General features: G+C 49.3%; 1 protein-coding gene across 1 annotated transcript; it reads right to left on the bottom strand.

The window, feature by feature from the left end:
- Positions 1 to 5,960: 5,960 nt before the first annotated feature.
- On the bottom strand, positions 5,961 to 7,272 carry LOC131201955 (leucine carboxyl methyltransferase 1-like). The gene has a single exon (XM_058190424.1). The coding sequence runs from the start codon at positions 7,170 to 7,172 to the stop codon at positions 6,192 to 6,194; it is 981 nt and encodes a 326-aa protein (XP_058046407.1). The 5' UTR covers positions 7,173 to 7,272; the 3' UTR covers positions 5,961 to 6,191.
- Between the last annotated feature and the right edge of the window lie 7,817 nt (positions 7,273 to 15,089).

The raw sequence follows: 15,089 nt of genomic DNA, 5'->3' as shown, positions 1-15,089 counted from the left end.
CCCATTATCATTTCTATGGGTTCTGTTATGAAATGGGCGGGTCCTCCCCCTGCCACAGAGCCATCCAATTGAGCAAGGCTATGGGCCTACTTAGGGTTCTCAGTTTTAGTTCCATTTTCTCTACTAGTTCGGGACTGATCATGCACCTGGTACACCCCGAGTCTAGTAGTGCTAACATTTCCCCCTTATTACCCGAAGAGGGTACATACAGTTTGACTGGAATGTCCAAAGGCCCCCGTGTCCAACTCACCAGAAGATCTTTGTCGGATTCTGACGTGGTTTTGCTGTCATCAGTTTCGGTCGAAGCTTCGCACTCCTCCCTGATGGGGGTGGCCTTCTTGGCGACGCCTTCTTCCACTTTTGCCGGCTTTCGCGCCTTCACAGCTGGTTTCACTGGTTCCTTTTCACCACCAGAGGTCGCCCTAGGTACCAGCTTCACCCGACAGTCGGCTGCTCGGTGTCCTTCCTTTCCACATCTGTAGCATGCAGTCGATCGTTGTCTCCCACCCTCCGATCTAGGGACGTCCTTAGAAGTGCCTCCAGGAGAATGGGCAGGGTACGGACTTCCAGTGCGCTGTCTTCTGCCACGGTCTTTTACTAGTTCGATTTCCATCTCCGCTGCCAGGGTGTACCAGCCATACAACGTGGTTGGAGAGGCTCGTGCCCGGCACAGTTCATAGAGATCTCCATTCAGACCCTCTTTGTAAATGTCCACAAGGGTCACTTCCGACCATGCTCTCATCAAGGGAACTAAATCACTGAACTCCTGACTATAATCAGCCACTGGTCTCCTCCCTTGCCTGATGGTTTTCATTCGGCCTTTGGCCTTCTGCTCTGCCAGGGGGTCCTCGAACCTCCTCCTCAGTGCAGTGATAAAATGCTCGTAGTTTTGCAGTAGGGGGGAGTGGTTGGTATATAGCGACACAAACCATGCAGCTGCTCTTCCTGTCAAGTTGTGAGTCACAGCTCTAACTTGTGCCGCCTGTGACCAATAATCTTCCTCCCAGTCTATCATGTGGTCATTCACTATCGCCAGGAACAGTTCCAGCTCCTTAGCATTTCCATCAAATTTCTCTGATATGGGGGGAATTTTTGGCTTTTTCCTTCCCCTGCGCAGCCTTGTTTGATCAGCAGGTGGCGTGCGACCCCCATCCAATTCAGCTGTCTCTGGGAAGAGGGTTTCCGGCTCTGGGCCTTCAGAAATCTCTCCGCCCTGGGAATCTCCTCCAGCTGGCCCCTTTGTATTATCTTCCTCCTCTTCTCCCTCCCACCGGGAAGACTGGATAGGGGATTCATACCTTTGGCGAGCTGCTTGCCTTACTTTCACTTCACGGAAAAGACGCAATGCCTCCTCCAACTGGAGCTTGTCCCTTATCTCTTGTTCTGCTTCCGAAAGTCTTTCTTTCTCCTTTTTTTTTCTTTTTGTTACTCCAGACGGAAGCTCTTCGGTGTTTGGTTTCCACCCTTTCTCTTCCAGCTTTAATTGCTCTATCCACCGAGCTCTGCAATCTTCCAGCTCAGGGTTAAAAGTGTCAGCAGAATATCCTCTGGACGCCCCCCCCCCCAGTTCAGCGGTTGGCTGGCTTTCCATCAAATTTTTTCTGTCGACCCCCTCGGTATTTTGGTTAAAATCCTGGTTGGTCGACATGCTGGTGAGATTCAACTTAATGTCAGGCTGCCTCTGATTATATCTAGGAAAGAAATACACCTTGACTTCATTTGCAAATAAAGAAAAGTACTTTTACTAGATACATCGGGATAGCAGCTGCGTTTAGCGGTGGAAAGTTGAATCTGAGACAAAATATGGCTAACAATCTGTATCACTCTATTCCTCCCTCCCCTTTCCCAAAAGGTCATCAGGTCTGGTCCAATGCCAGCTCCTTCCCGGGGTCCCGTGGTAATCTTCTTCCGCAGCCCTCTGGTTGTCAATCATACCAGGAATGCAATGTCCGTTAGAGTCCGCGCCAAACATTCCTGTTGAATTCAAAATAGCAATCTCCCCTCCCACCTTTAATTATGTCAGACCGACACTCTTAAAGGGCTCTCTCTACTTAACTTGAATCCAATAGCTATGTACATTAGAAATACAATCCCATGCTATCTATAACTAGATATAAGGAGCACAAAGAGATACGAAGGTTGGAGTGGAGGCTGACAGGAGGTCTGCCCAATTGGAATGCTAATAGTTCATGTAACACCTCAGGTACTGTTCTACCATGGCGTTCAGTCCTCTGCTCCCCCATTGGTGCTCAGATGAAAGGCCATGCTAAGGCACTGGGATGACCCAATTAACTCCAGAATTTAGTCGTGAACTGGACCCCTCTGTCTGAGATAATTCTTCATGGCACTCCATGCAGGCAGTAGATGTGCTTCAGGAACAGTTTGGCTAGCTGGTGGGCTGAGGGTAGTCCGCTGCAGGTTATGAAGTGTGCCTGCTTGGAGAATAAGACTATTACAATCCCAATCACTGTGTTCTCCCCACTCTTTGAAAAATCCACTATAAATTCCATTGTGATTTCCTCCCATGGCCTCGTTGGCTCTACCACTGGTTGCAGCAGTCTGGAGAGTTTTCACAGTCGCTTTTTCATTGTGGCGCAGATGGTGCAACTTTTCTTTTTTTTCTCCAATTTTTTTGTTTTATATTATTTATACATATCGATGTGTGAATGGTGTGATATCTGAGTTTCATACATTTCAATAAAAATAAACATCATATTATTACACACAATTATTACATTTCATTTTCATTGTTTCATATTCTTTGTATATATCCTTTACTTCAGTTCTAAACCTTCTTCTTACTCTTAGGCTTCCATGTATCTTAATATATTGGTGTGTGTGTGTGTGTGTGTGTGTGTGTGTGTGTATTTTTCCCCCTAGGTTTTCAGGGGTATATGTATGTAGGTCTTGGCATATTCGGGTCTTTTCCCATGTAAGGTTGAGAGTATCTTGGCGATGTTTCAACGAGGTCTCACTCATCATCTTCAGGCTGGTGCTTTTGGCTTCGTGCTTGTGCGAGCAAAGCGTGGTCGGAGCTGCCGTCTCTCTATAAATACTGGTGGGGTGGTGGGAGGTGTTGCTGTGAGCGTGTTGGTTGGCTATGTGGTTGCATCTTGATTGGTAGATGGAGTGGGTGTTTGCAGATTGGTCAGCTGTTTTGTAGCATCCTGTGTGTGTGTGTGGTCCTAGTCTTTTGTGTTTTAATGACCTGGTTAATGGGCTGTGTGGAAACATCCTGAGTTCTGGGAATGTGACCTCCTGTAGTGGTAATGGGCTTCCTGGAAATGTCCTGAGTTCTGGAAATGTGACCTCCTGAGTCTTGTGCTGTAATATCCTGGGTAGTAGGTTGTGTTGTAATGTCCTGAGCTTTGATGTTGTGGCCTCTGGAGTTCTGTGATGTGATGTCTTGAGCAGATGGCTGTGATGCAGCATCCCAGGTTTTGGTTTGGCTACGAGTCCAAGGTCTTGTCATGGCATGTGTCAGCTTGCTTTGTGTGGAGATCGGAGGGGGGCACAGCAGCCAATGGTGCCAGCATGGTCTGGCTTCTGGATGGTGGTTGTGTTTCGTCTGTGAGATGGGTTTGGGTTTGAATCTGGTGAGGATGATTGGTGGTGGCGTCGTGTGTTATCCTGGGTCCGGTGTCAATTTTCGTGGCTGGGACTCGTTTGTTGACTAAGGCTAGTTTCCAGATGTCTGGTAGGTGGGAGGTGTCATCCCGTTTGTTCATGTTGTGGGGGTGTTTCTCTATTTCGATGGCTTCCATAATTATTCTCTTGTTATAGTGTTCAGTTTTGGAGATTAATTATATACCATAATTTCCCTCTTATTTCTTTCTTAATTTTAATTCCCTCCCTCCTATACTATAGTATTCAAAGATGTGATAATAACATTTCCAGATGGTGCAACTTTTCACATAACTGTCCACGTCTTTCTTTATGCCGGACCAACAGAATTGCCCCCGCGCTAAGTGTAAAATGTTTAGGAACCTAAAATGGCCCACCAATTTGATGTTGTGGCTCCTCTGGAGGATTAAGATGTGTGGGGACTCTGGGATATAGTGTTTCATTCCCTTCCACTCCCTTTTTGTCAAAATGTGTTGGTTGTCATGGAACCAGAGGTCTGCTAGCAATTCGGTTTTGAGTTTCATGGTTAGATCGCTTGCGGGTCGGTTTTGCTGATTGCGGAATTGTCATCTGGTGATTACTTGGGCGGCTATTTGGGTAGGGAGGATGATGGCATCTACTATCTTCTTCTGTTTGCATTTGTACTGGGACATGCGGGAGAGGGCATCAGTAGGAAATGCCTTCCTCCTGAGATATGTTTTAGTGTGAAATTGAATCAGGTGAAATACTGAGCTCAACGGACTTGTTTGGGTGAGTTTCCATGGGATCCTAAGGACCTCCAGATTTTTGTGATCAGTCCAGACTTCAAATGGTTTCTTCCACCCTTCCAGCAGGTGGTGCCCATTTTACCACAAAAGCCTCTTTTTCCCATGCGGCCCAATGCCTCTCTGTGTCCACGAGTTTGCGGGAGGTGAAGGCACAGGGCTGTAGTTTTTCTTGGCTGTTTCTTTGGAGTAGCCACATTCCACTGCCACATTGCTGGTGTCTGCTTGGATAACACATGGTTGTGCAAGATCAGGATGCTTCAGCACCAGTTCCTTTGCAAACAGTTCTTTTAGTGTTTTGAATGCCTTTTGGCAGGTTAGGTCCCACTATGGGGTTGTCCCGAGTGGGGCTTTGTCCCTGGGCCCCCTGTCTTTAGGAGATCTCTTATGGGTTTGGAAATCTTCACGAAGGAGGGAATGAATTGCCTGTAAAAGTTTACAAATCCTAAGAAGCTTTGTAGCTGTCTGTAGGTGTGAGGGGGCTGCCAGCCTACGATGGCTTGTATTTTGGCTGGATACATCTCTATGCCCTCATTTAACACTCGGTAGTCCAGGTAGTCTAGCTGTGTGTGATGAAATTCACATTTTGACAGCTTGACGTACAGGTTTGCCACCAGAGATTTTTCCAGTACCTGGTGGACTAGGGGTATGTCTTCCATGGTCTCAGTGTATATGAGGATGTCAGTCAAGTACACAAGCACTCTTTTATAGAGGTGGTCATGTAGCACCTCACTTATTAACTGCATAAACACTGCCAGTGGGGCAGGGCTGCCCTGTTCCCAGGCATCTGGCTCCACTGGAAATAGGCAGTTAAACTCTAGCAGACAGGTTTTCATACAGATCAAGTTTATTTTTGGGTATCCTCAAATCAAAAACTTACAGTCAAGATGTGTTCTTCATAATCTGTCCCATTTCCTAGTGTAAAAGGATGATAGATCTGTCCCTCTGTTCAGAAAGCATGTTTATGTCCTCTGTGGCAATTCGTAATGGCTGGGGCTTTCTTCTATATCCAGGCAGAGAGCCTCAGTGGCCAATCAGACACACAGATGTGGTCACATGTCATGGACTACATTTCCCATAATGCAATCTGTGTCTACATCTCCCACAATGTAATCTCTTAAGGAAACAGCTCTTAATTCTTTTTTTTTTTTTTTTTAACAAAACATCACCATTTATTAACCTTCTCAGGGTCAGGAGTGCATCTCAAAACAGCCACCAGAAGCTGCAGCTCAGAGCCAACAGGATTTCCCCCCACCCCCACCCCCACCCCGCTCCCAGACTGAAGCCAGCTCTCTTTTGAGGAAAAAGGAGGAAGAGGAGTCCTACGGAAGACACCAAGAAACTCAAGGCAGAAGAGGGTGAAAATGCATCGGGAACAACATTTCGGAAAGGAAGAAAAATGCAAGAGGCCGCTAAAGACTGCTGACAGCCAACAGGGCCCTCTTCCCTGCCCCAACTGAAACCCTCAGCCCAGTTCTGAGGCAGCCAGCAGGACAAGGACTCCTGGACATCTAGGAGAAATCAGAATCCCTTTCGATTCATAACAGGGTTGTTTTTTTTTAAGAAAAAATCCCTACAGAAGGGAGAGAGACTTGCTTGTTTTTCAGCTGCTCACAAAAAGAGGAATTTATTCAAAAGGTTGTCACGTGCCACAAATGGGGGAGGGGAGGGTGCCTGCCACGGCTCCAAGGCTCATGTTCACCTGCGAGCACCTTCACGGGAGCAGAGGGGCAGTGGATGCATGCAGAGGCCCACCGGGAGGGGGGCAGCAGGTTCACCTGGAGCTCCACTGGAGCAAATGCGTCACAGAGTAATGTCTGCAAGGCCTAAATTCTGGGAATCCTTGATAGCCCAGCACAGGCAGTAATGTTGCATGAGCTGCTCAAATGGTTCCTTCTCGTCCAGAAACTCAAGTGCCTCTACCCTTTTGATCTCATCTGATGGCAAACTCTGATAGACCTTCAGCATATCAAGACCATTTACTGTTTCCCAGCCATGTTGCAGGAACCGTTCCTTCTGGGTCTCCAGAGATCTGCAAGCATCTGCACCAACCAGCTCGCACTGCTTGCTCTGCAAGTTCTCAATCATGATCTGTCCAAAGCGATCCAACATATTCACCTGCTCATAGTTGATAAACATGGCAGACCGAAACGTGGTTGCCACCCACTTGATGAGGCCACCCGAATGCTCCGTGGTCATGTAGATCAGCACACATTCCGTCATCAGGAGCGTTGGCAAATCTGGATCCATGTGGCATTTCTTCAGCTGTTCTTCCAATTTGGGCAGGTCTCGAAGATCACCTCCAACGATGGCATATCGGCTGGTATCCAAACTATGTGCGTCTATGAGAACAGTCTCCCCTGAATGGCTTTCCATGATCGGTTTGGAGAGAGGAGGCTTTGATTTGATGTAGTGAATTTTCCTTGATACTATAGATGGAAAATCAACTTCAAAGTATTTCAAAGGAAGAAGATTCTCATCCTTTAATTTCCAAAACAGAGTATCCATGCCGGCACCAAGATTTATAATTTGACAATTGCATTTTGTCTTTTCTAAGAAAGCCTTAAGTAAACGACCAACTCCTTGGACCCGGGCATAATACCCACGGCTGATTTCAGGTGCCTTCCTTTCTTTTGGATGGCTTACAAAATGTTCAATGTAAGGGTCTTTCCAGTAGCCAACACTTACAGCATACCGCTTGCAGTGGGAGGCGACGTCACAGGTGCTCTGCACGGCCTCGTCGAAGACGTCGGTGCCCACCAGGTCTCGGGAAGGGCCGGCCATGGCTGCTCAGCGAAGGGACGCCGGAGAGGAGCGCGGGCCGCCCATGCTGGGCCGCCGCCGCCGAGGGTCCCCTCAGAGCGTGACGTTGCCGGCACCGGCCAGCAACGCGCTCCCCCCAGCTCTTAATTCTTAAAAGTAACTAATTTACTATCTAAACAGCACACTCCCCACCTGGAATTATAAAATTCTTCTATTAACTAACAAATTAACTGAGATAAACAAGGCATAGCATAAAACAATGCAAACTTAACTATCTAATTGACTAAAATAAACAAGGTTATTTCATCAAATAATGCAAACAATGAGATAGACATAAAGCATGCAAAGCTTGAGGTTCAATCTTTGAGTTCTTTAAGTTCGGTCTTCCTTTGCAGCACATCCAGGTCGGTGACAGGCCTGGTGTAGAGCTGCTTGATAGAAGTCGGGGGGGTGGGCTGTAGCCGGTCAACACAAACCAGTCCTAAGATGGGCCATCTGAGTTCTGTCTTGAGAGCAAATGGAGAGCCTGCCAGGCCTTTGACCACTGCCTGGTGAGGGAAGATTTCGGGTGTGTCATCTCCCAATAGGAGCAGGATTTCGGCTTTGGGGTCTAGGGCGGGAAGGAGATTAGCAATGTGTCTAGGCTGAGGTATATTGCTTGCTACCTCTGGTGTTACGATCTGACTCCTATTATCTGGCAAAGCGTCCCATTTTAGCAATGCCAGCAATGTGAATTTGGCACTCCCATCTATCGATTCTATGCAGAATCCAGTGCCTTTCCTCCCCGCCATGCACTGTCACCCAGTATATGTTGAAATCGTGAAGTGCGTTTCCTCGGTTTGGATTCAAAGCAGTCAAAGAATGCTGACCTGGCCAACAATTGATTGCTCTGCGTGTCCACTATCACATACATCTTCATGGCTTCTTCTGGGCATCCAGAAGAACTTTAGTTAGACTGATCTGGAGGCATGAGTGAGGGGATTGTGAATCACTGCATACTGACGTGCAGTTGGCACTTGTCATATCTGGGTGCGCTTCATTGCCATGCTGGGACTTATTAGTCAGAGGAAGGGTAGAAGTCGTCCATGGAGTAGGAGTCGGCCATAGTGTCGACCCATAGTCTGGATGCTGGGTGGTTGGGTGCTGGTTGCTTCAGCACAGGTAACAACTCACCTTTGCTGTGCAATCTTTGGCCATGTGCTCCTTAGATTCACAGCACTTGAAGCAAACTCTGTACTCTCTGATCAGATCCTTTCTTTCATGCAAGGGCTTCTGGCAGAATCCTCTGCACCTATTCAGAATGTGTGGGGTCTTGTGGAGTGGACACAATAGATTTCCATTTGTTGTCAGAGGCTTACATTGAGCTCTCTTCGAAAGTTCCTCATCTGAGTTTCTTTTTTTTTTTTTATTCAAAAAGTTTTACAAATTTTTTTCCCCCTTTCCCCCCCTCCTCTCCCCTCTCTTCACAACCCCCCTCCCCCCCCGACTTTCCGGAACGGGCACAAGGTATAGTTAAAAATAAAACAAACATATGCTAAAAAATTTTCATCCCAACTTAATTATACCCCTACAATCATCAATTCCTAACTTCCCCAAAAACAATCAAGAATAATGCATCATAATCATTCAAAAACAGTCTGATAACTCTTAGTCTGATATCTACGTTGAATATATCTCATCTGAGTTTCTTGTGGGCAAGGTACCAACCTGTGTTTTATGCACAGACACAGAGGTTTTTCCTCTTGTGGCCTGTGCTGGGCTCTTGACTGAACCGAAGCTATGGTTGGTTCTTTTGCTGGTAGGGATGCCTTGTTTTCTAAGGTTTATATTTCATGGCTCGCTGTACACCTTTGCTATGTGGGCAACAAGTTCTTGAAGGGCGGCGAAGGGTGGATCTCTGCCTAGGTTCTTCACCCTGTAGTTATCAACCAAGTTGATCCATGCTTCAATCAGTTGTGGTGGTTTTTAACAATAGAACTTTGCGTCTTATACCGGTCGAGACAGCTAAGTCCTGGCAAGGTGGGATCCTTTTGTGCTGACTGCAGCTGTGTAAGGCGGGAAGAGAAGTTCCATAGTTTTTCAGGGTAACTGAGGTCTATGGCAGGGAAGTGGGCCACACACTCTAGGAATGAGGACTCCATCAGTATAGACACACCATACCGCTGATTGAGCATTTTCCATGATAACTTGAGGGCTTCGTATAGTTGTGATGTGTAGACTTCCTTTACTACTCATGTTGATTTTGGGCCTAGCCATGTTATCATATGGCTGACTTCCTCAGCTGGCTCCAACCATTCACTTGGCATCTCAATGGTGTTTGAAAAGAGAAGCTTCCATAGCAGATATTCTGTGCCTGACTCATCGGAGAACTTGTGTACCCTCCTAGATGCCAAGTCCATTCTTCTCCAGGATGTTTTAGTATCCTTCTCGATTTCAGGAGAGTTATTTGGTGGTGGTGGTGGTGGTAAAGTGTACCCCACCAACAGCTGGTAGTCTCCTACAGAGTATTTATGCACAATTTCATCTTGCCATGACATAGGCAATGGTAGCTCTCTTTGCTGGCAGGCAGGCTGTCTACCTCCATTGGGCCAGATGTCTGCTCTCAAAATGCCTGGAAGGTTTGGCAGGAACACCTTAGCCTTGAAATTGAGGCTGTGACTTGTGGCTGCCTGTGTGCCATCCTGCTGAGGATACTTCACTGCTGCTGATGGAGTACTCTGGTTGCTCCGTATGTCTTGGTTTGTTGGAGTAAGTTGTCCACTTTCAAGGGAGGAGTCTCATAGTCCAGGTCGTACAATATCAGCTGCGTGAATAATTTGTAGACCTGGTGGTTGAGGTTATCCTCCTTGTCCCTGCCGTAGGGAGTTCTGGCTATCCACATAAGCCCTGACATATTCATATGAGTTCTTCTTCTCCATCTGTCTGGAATCAAAGCTGAGTAAAGCATGGTTAGCCTCCACCTGTAAAGCTTCAACTGCCTTTTCCTTTGCCTCCAGTTTGAGCTTCAAATACTCAAGTCTGGCCTGAGCTTTGGTCATGTCTTCCTTTTACAACTGCTCTTCCTTTGCCACACTTAACGTTGCCTTGGCCGCCACAGCTTCTACTCATGCCTTTGCAGCTTCAGTGGCTAGATTCTCTGCTATCGAGGTCTGGGATCTCTGGCTATGATGAGAAGACACTTTGGATGAATGGTAGGAGCCTGGGATGGAAGCTTGCCATGACACGCTGCTACCCGTCTGAGAATGGGATGACTTGTGAAGGGAGGCCACGTGCGAATGATGGGTAGCCTTGTACTTGGTCTTCTTGGACACAGTTTTCTTGAAAGAATGAGCAACAGACACACATGAATGTTGGGGTGAAGAGGCTTTCTTAGAAGAGTGAGCAGGGGCCTCATGTGGCCGCTGGAGTGGCACATGCAAATGATGGGACACCTTGGATTTGGCCTTCTTGTTCATTGTGTCCTCCACCTGAAGATCAGCATGAAGCTGAAAATCGGTGTGGGATAAGTCTTTCCTGTTCGAAAAATAGTTATCATGCTGTTTGTTTAATGTTTGGATGCATTATATGTCCTTTTTGAGCTCTGTGTCAACGTTCCAGAAAACCCCTCCTGCAGAAAAGACTCCGAAACCAACATCTTTCAAAGTTCTTTTACTAGCATAGGTAAACTGGCACAGTTGGGTGAAAACCGAAACTGACGATTCCGGTTCATCCCTCAGTAATACAAACCCCAAAATCTCCACCCTCATGACCCTTCTGCCCAACAGTTCCATGTCGAAACATCACTCCAGCCACTCCTTCTCCAGATGCGAACCCAGCCTGACCTTGACTGGCAGGAAAAAAATGTTATTTCTAATCATCCCTTGCACTACCACCCTCCTCCCCTCCTTTCCCACAGAGGAGAATTGTGGAAACGTATGGAAACCTTCGGCCTAGTATGGCTTCCAAAGCTGACAGGCGTCCCCCCTTGCAGAAGAAAATACATCCTAGAAAACAAAACAGACAAAAGCAAAAATGGGGTTAATATCCATTATGTCCACTTCTAACCCCCTCTCCCCCCCCCCAGGAGGACCTTTTAGTTTGTTAGGGAATTTATCATGAAATTGTTTGACTAGAGCATCAGCATTTACATCCCAGCTATTTACCCAAGTAGCTTCAGACAATGGGTTCACTTTCAAGTGGACCAAATATTGTAAGCAACCTCTATAGTCTAGAGTCAAGGATTTTTTTAATTTCGTAGTGGGTCTCCCCCTGGATTACCAAAGGAGGGGGGGTACAGTTGGTAAGGGTCTCAACCTAGATTCCCTAGCCGGTTTCAATAAGCTACTGTGAAACACTGGGCGTATTTTCCCTAATATTCAAGGGAGGCTAAGTTGGATAGTTACCGGGTTAATTACCTTTACAATGGGGAAAGGACCTAAAAACTTAGGACCAAATTTTTTACTAGGTAATCTTAATCTTAAATATTTAGTAGACAAAAAGACTTTTCCCCCACCCGAAAAGGGGGTTCAAGTGAGCGGTGTTTGTCGGCTTGGGTTTTATATTTTTCAGCTGCTTCAGCCAAAGCTTTTTTTGTGTCCTCCCACCCCTTTTTCAATGAGTTCGCCCAGTCTGTCAAGGACACAGAAGTGGGAAGGTATACGGGGAACTCAGGCATCGGCACAAAATCCATGCCGGTGGTTATCTGAAAAGGAGTTCACCCCATGCTACTGTGTACAGCATTATTATATGCTACTTCTGCAAAAGGTAACAGGTCTGCCCAGTTTTCTTGCTGGTAGTTTAGAGAACACCGAAATACTGTTCCACCATTGAGTTCAATTTTTCTGCTGCTCCATTATTCTGAAGATGAAAAGCAGAGCTAAGTCCCTGGGATGACCCAATGGACTGTAGGAACTCCTTCCAGAACTTAGCCGTAAACTGGACTCTGCTGTCTGATATTATCCTCTTTGGAATGGCATTTAGTCTGTAAATGTGCTTCACGAAGAGCTTCACTAATTTCCTTGCCGATGGTAACCCGCTGCAGGCGGTGAAGTGGACTTGTTTTGAAAACAAATCAACAACTGTCCATATCACTGTATTCCCTCTGCTGGCAGGGAGCTCAACGATGAAATCCATAGCAATTTCTTCCCAGGGCCTCATGGGCTCGGTCATAGTTTGGAGAAGACCAGGGGGTTTCCCTGGTCTGGATTTCATGGTGGCGCAGGTAGCGCAGCTCCTCACATGTTCTTTCATTTTTGGCCACCAGAATTGTCTCCTAGTCAAATGAAGGGTTTTCAAAAACCAGAAGTGGCTTCCCAGCTGAGAGTCATGACTTTTGTGCAGTACCGTGAGCTGCATACTGGATGGTACATAAACCTTGCTCCCTTTCCAAGCTAGTCCTTCCCTTAGGGTCAAGTTTGTTAGGTTGTCTTTGAGCCAGGCATCTGTTGTAAGGGTTGATTTTAGCTCCGTCAATAACTTGCCCTCTGGGATGTTGGTACCACGGCGTGGTTGCGCCCGATCACAAGCTTGGCCCGCTGGTTGGGTTTCAGGAATCATAGCGTGCACTATCTCCTCTTGTCGGCTGTCAAATTGGGGCTTTCTCAAGAGGGCATCAGCTAGTAGGTTCTAGCCCCCTGGGATGTATTTGAGGTTGAAGTGCAATCACTTGAAGTATTGAGCCTATCAAACCTGTTGTTGTGTCTTGCCCGCTCTCACCGCAGCCGGGGCCTTCTTATCTGCTTCCGAACGCTGAGGAATGTCCTAGTATGCCTCCCGGCCCCAGCCCTGGCTCCATGCCCAGACAGGCTGAGGAGGAGGAAACACCTCCCGGCCCCAGCCCTGGCTCCATGCCCAGGCAAATGGAGCAACTAGACCCCTCCCCCTCCCCCACAGCATGTGAGCCTGAGGGAGGTCAATTACCAACAGCTGCCGACTGGAGTGACCCTCGCTTCAGAAGAATTGATAGGCGGCGGCGTCAGAAGGAAGGGAGGGGCAGGCCTGGATAAGTGCTGAGTCATGGAGCCACACCCCATGGCCTATATAAAGGATCTGCTTTCTGGCATTCTCTGAGTCAGGCAAAGTCGAACATATCTTGCTGAAGTCACTTTCTGGTCTCCTGCCTGCCTTGAGGACTTTGCTAGGACTTTGGCAGAGCTGCAGAGGCATGCCTGATTCGGATTTTCCTGACCCGGCCGTCAGCGGAGGGACACGGCATCTTGCCTGACTCCTACACATCTACACCACAAGATGGATCAGCAACAACTGGCGCAGATTGTGCAGCAGCTACAAGCAGATAACCAGCAACTGCAACAGCAAGTCGCCCAGCTGACTGCTCAACTGGCTGCTGGGAATGCCCCAGCAGTCCAATCTCCTCCTCCTCCTCCTCAGCGCCACAGCCCGGTACCAGTGCCGGAGAAGTTCTCAAGACAGATGGAGATGTTCCCGGCCTTCATGGCCCAGTGCCAGATCTACATGGCAATGCGGCCGGGGGACTTTCCAGATGACCGGGCCAGGGTGGCCTTCGTGATGAACCTGTTGTCTGGCCAGGTTGCTCAGTGGGCCACGCCTTTGGTGCTCAGGGACAGCCCCTTGCTGGCAGACTACCAGGGGTTCTGGGGACAACTGCGCCTAATGTATGACGACCCCGTGCAGGCCCAGACGGCTGCCCAGCGCCTAGGAGAGATCCAACAAGGGCCGCGCCCCCTCCGGGAGTACATCGTGGAGTTCTGGTTGCTGTGCCATGATTCGGACTGGAACGACATAGCACTGGCGGACACGTTCCAGAGGGGCCTTTCAGAAGAGCTCCAGGATGAGCTGGCTTGGGTGGAGGCGCCACGGACCCTCGTTGACCTGGTGTTCCTCTGCCTGCGCCTCGACATCCGTCTCCAGCAACGCCTGTCCCGTCACCGCTAGCAACCGTCAACGACCGTCGCACTCCCTTGACCCGTGCCGACCCCGTCCCGGGCCGCCCCGCGCTTCGTGGCCGCCGCCAAGGAGCCCATGGAGTTAGGAGCGGCCAGGCGTCGCCTGACAGCCCAGGAGCGGAGCCGGAGGCACCAAGGGGGGCTGTGTTTGTTCTGTGGGGAGCCCGGCCATTACGCCGCCGCATGCCCCAGGAAGCGCGACGGAGCACGTGCGCCTGTCCCCGAATCCCGGCCTGGCCAGTCGGGAAACGGGGCAGGCCCAGCCCAGGGGAAACCTTAGGCCGGGCACGGACCAAGCCCCCGCCCAACATGGCCGACGTGGACCCCGGGCCCCCTCGGCACCTGATTTTGGACACCCGGGTGTGGGTGGGTGACTGGCTGGAGGGGATCCCGGTGCACGCACTGGTGGATTCGGGGGCCACCACGAACTTTATGGACCGGGCCTTCGTGGACCATTTTGGGGTTCCCTTGGTACCGGTGGACCCTCCGATGAGCGTCGAGACCATCGACAGGAGGGAGCTGGTGGCTGGACCCATTAACTTCGCCACGCAGCCCTTGCGCCTCGCCATCGGGGACCACGAGGAGGTGATTCGCTTCTACGTGACGGCGGACCTCCACTTCCCGGTGATCCTTGGACTGGCCTGGCTGCGGACTCACGACCCTCAGGTGGGCTGGTCGCGGAACGCCATCTCGTTCCCCAGCCTGCAGTGTGTCGACCACATCCGCCACACCTGCGCCGGCCAGGGCGTCTTCACCCCGGCCGTCGCCATGCCCCCTGAGCTGCAGGACTTCGCTGACGTCTTCAGCGAAAAGGAGGCAGACGGCTTGCCCCCGCATCGGCCCTACGACTGCCCCGTGGACCTGCAACCCAGCGCCCCGCTGCCAACGGGACGCCTGTATTCCATGTCCGAGCCCGAGTTGGCCGCCCTCAGGGACTTTCTGGACAAAATTCTGGCCCGAGGGTTCATCCGGCCTTCCAAGTCCCCTCTGTCGGCCCCGGTCCTCTTCGTGAAAAAGACGGGGATTTGCGCCTGTG

The sequence above is a fragment of the Ahaetulla prasina genome, chromosome 7 (genome assembly GCF_028640845.1).
Source record: "Ahaetulla prasina isolate Xishuangbanna chromosome 7, ASM2864084v1, whole genome shotgun sequence".
In the NCBI taxonomy this organism is placed as follows: Eukaryota; Metazoa; Chordata; class Lepidosauria; order Squamata; family Colubridae; genus Ahaetulla; species Ahaetulla prasina.
The sequence above is the reverse complement of the archived record's forward strand: the minus strand, read 5'-3'. Positions and strand labels throughout refer to the sequence as shown.

What these genes read in the sequence shown, in the direction of transcription:
- LOC131201955 (XM_058190424.1), bottom strand. Translation starts at nt 7,172, where the DNA reads ATGGCCGGCCCTTCCCGAGACCTGGTGGGCACCGACGTCTTCGACGAG.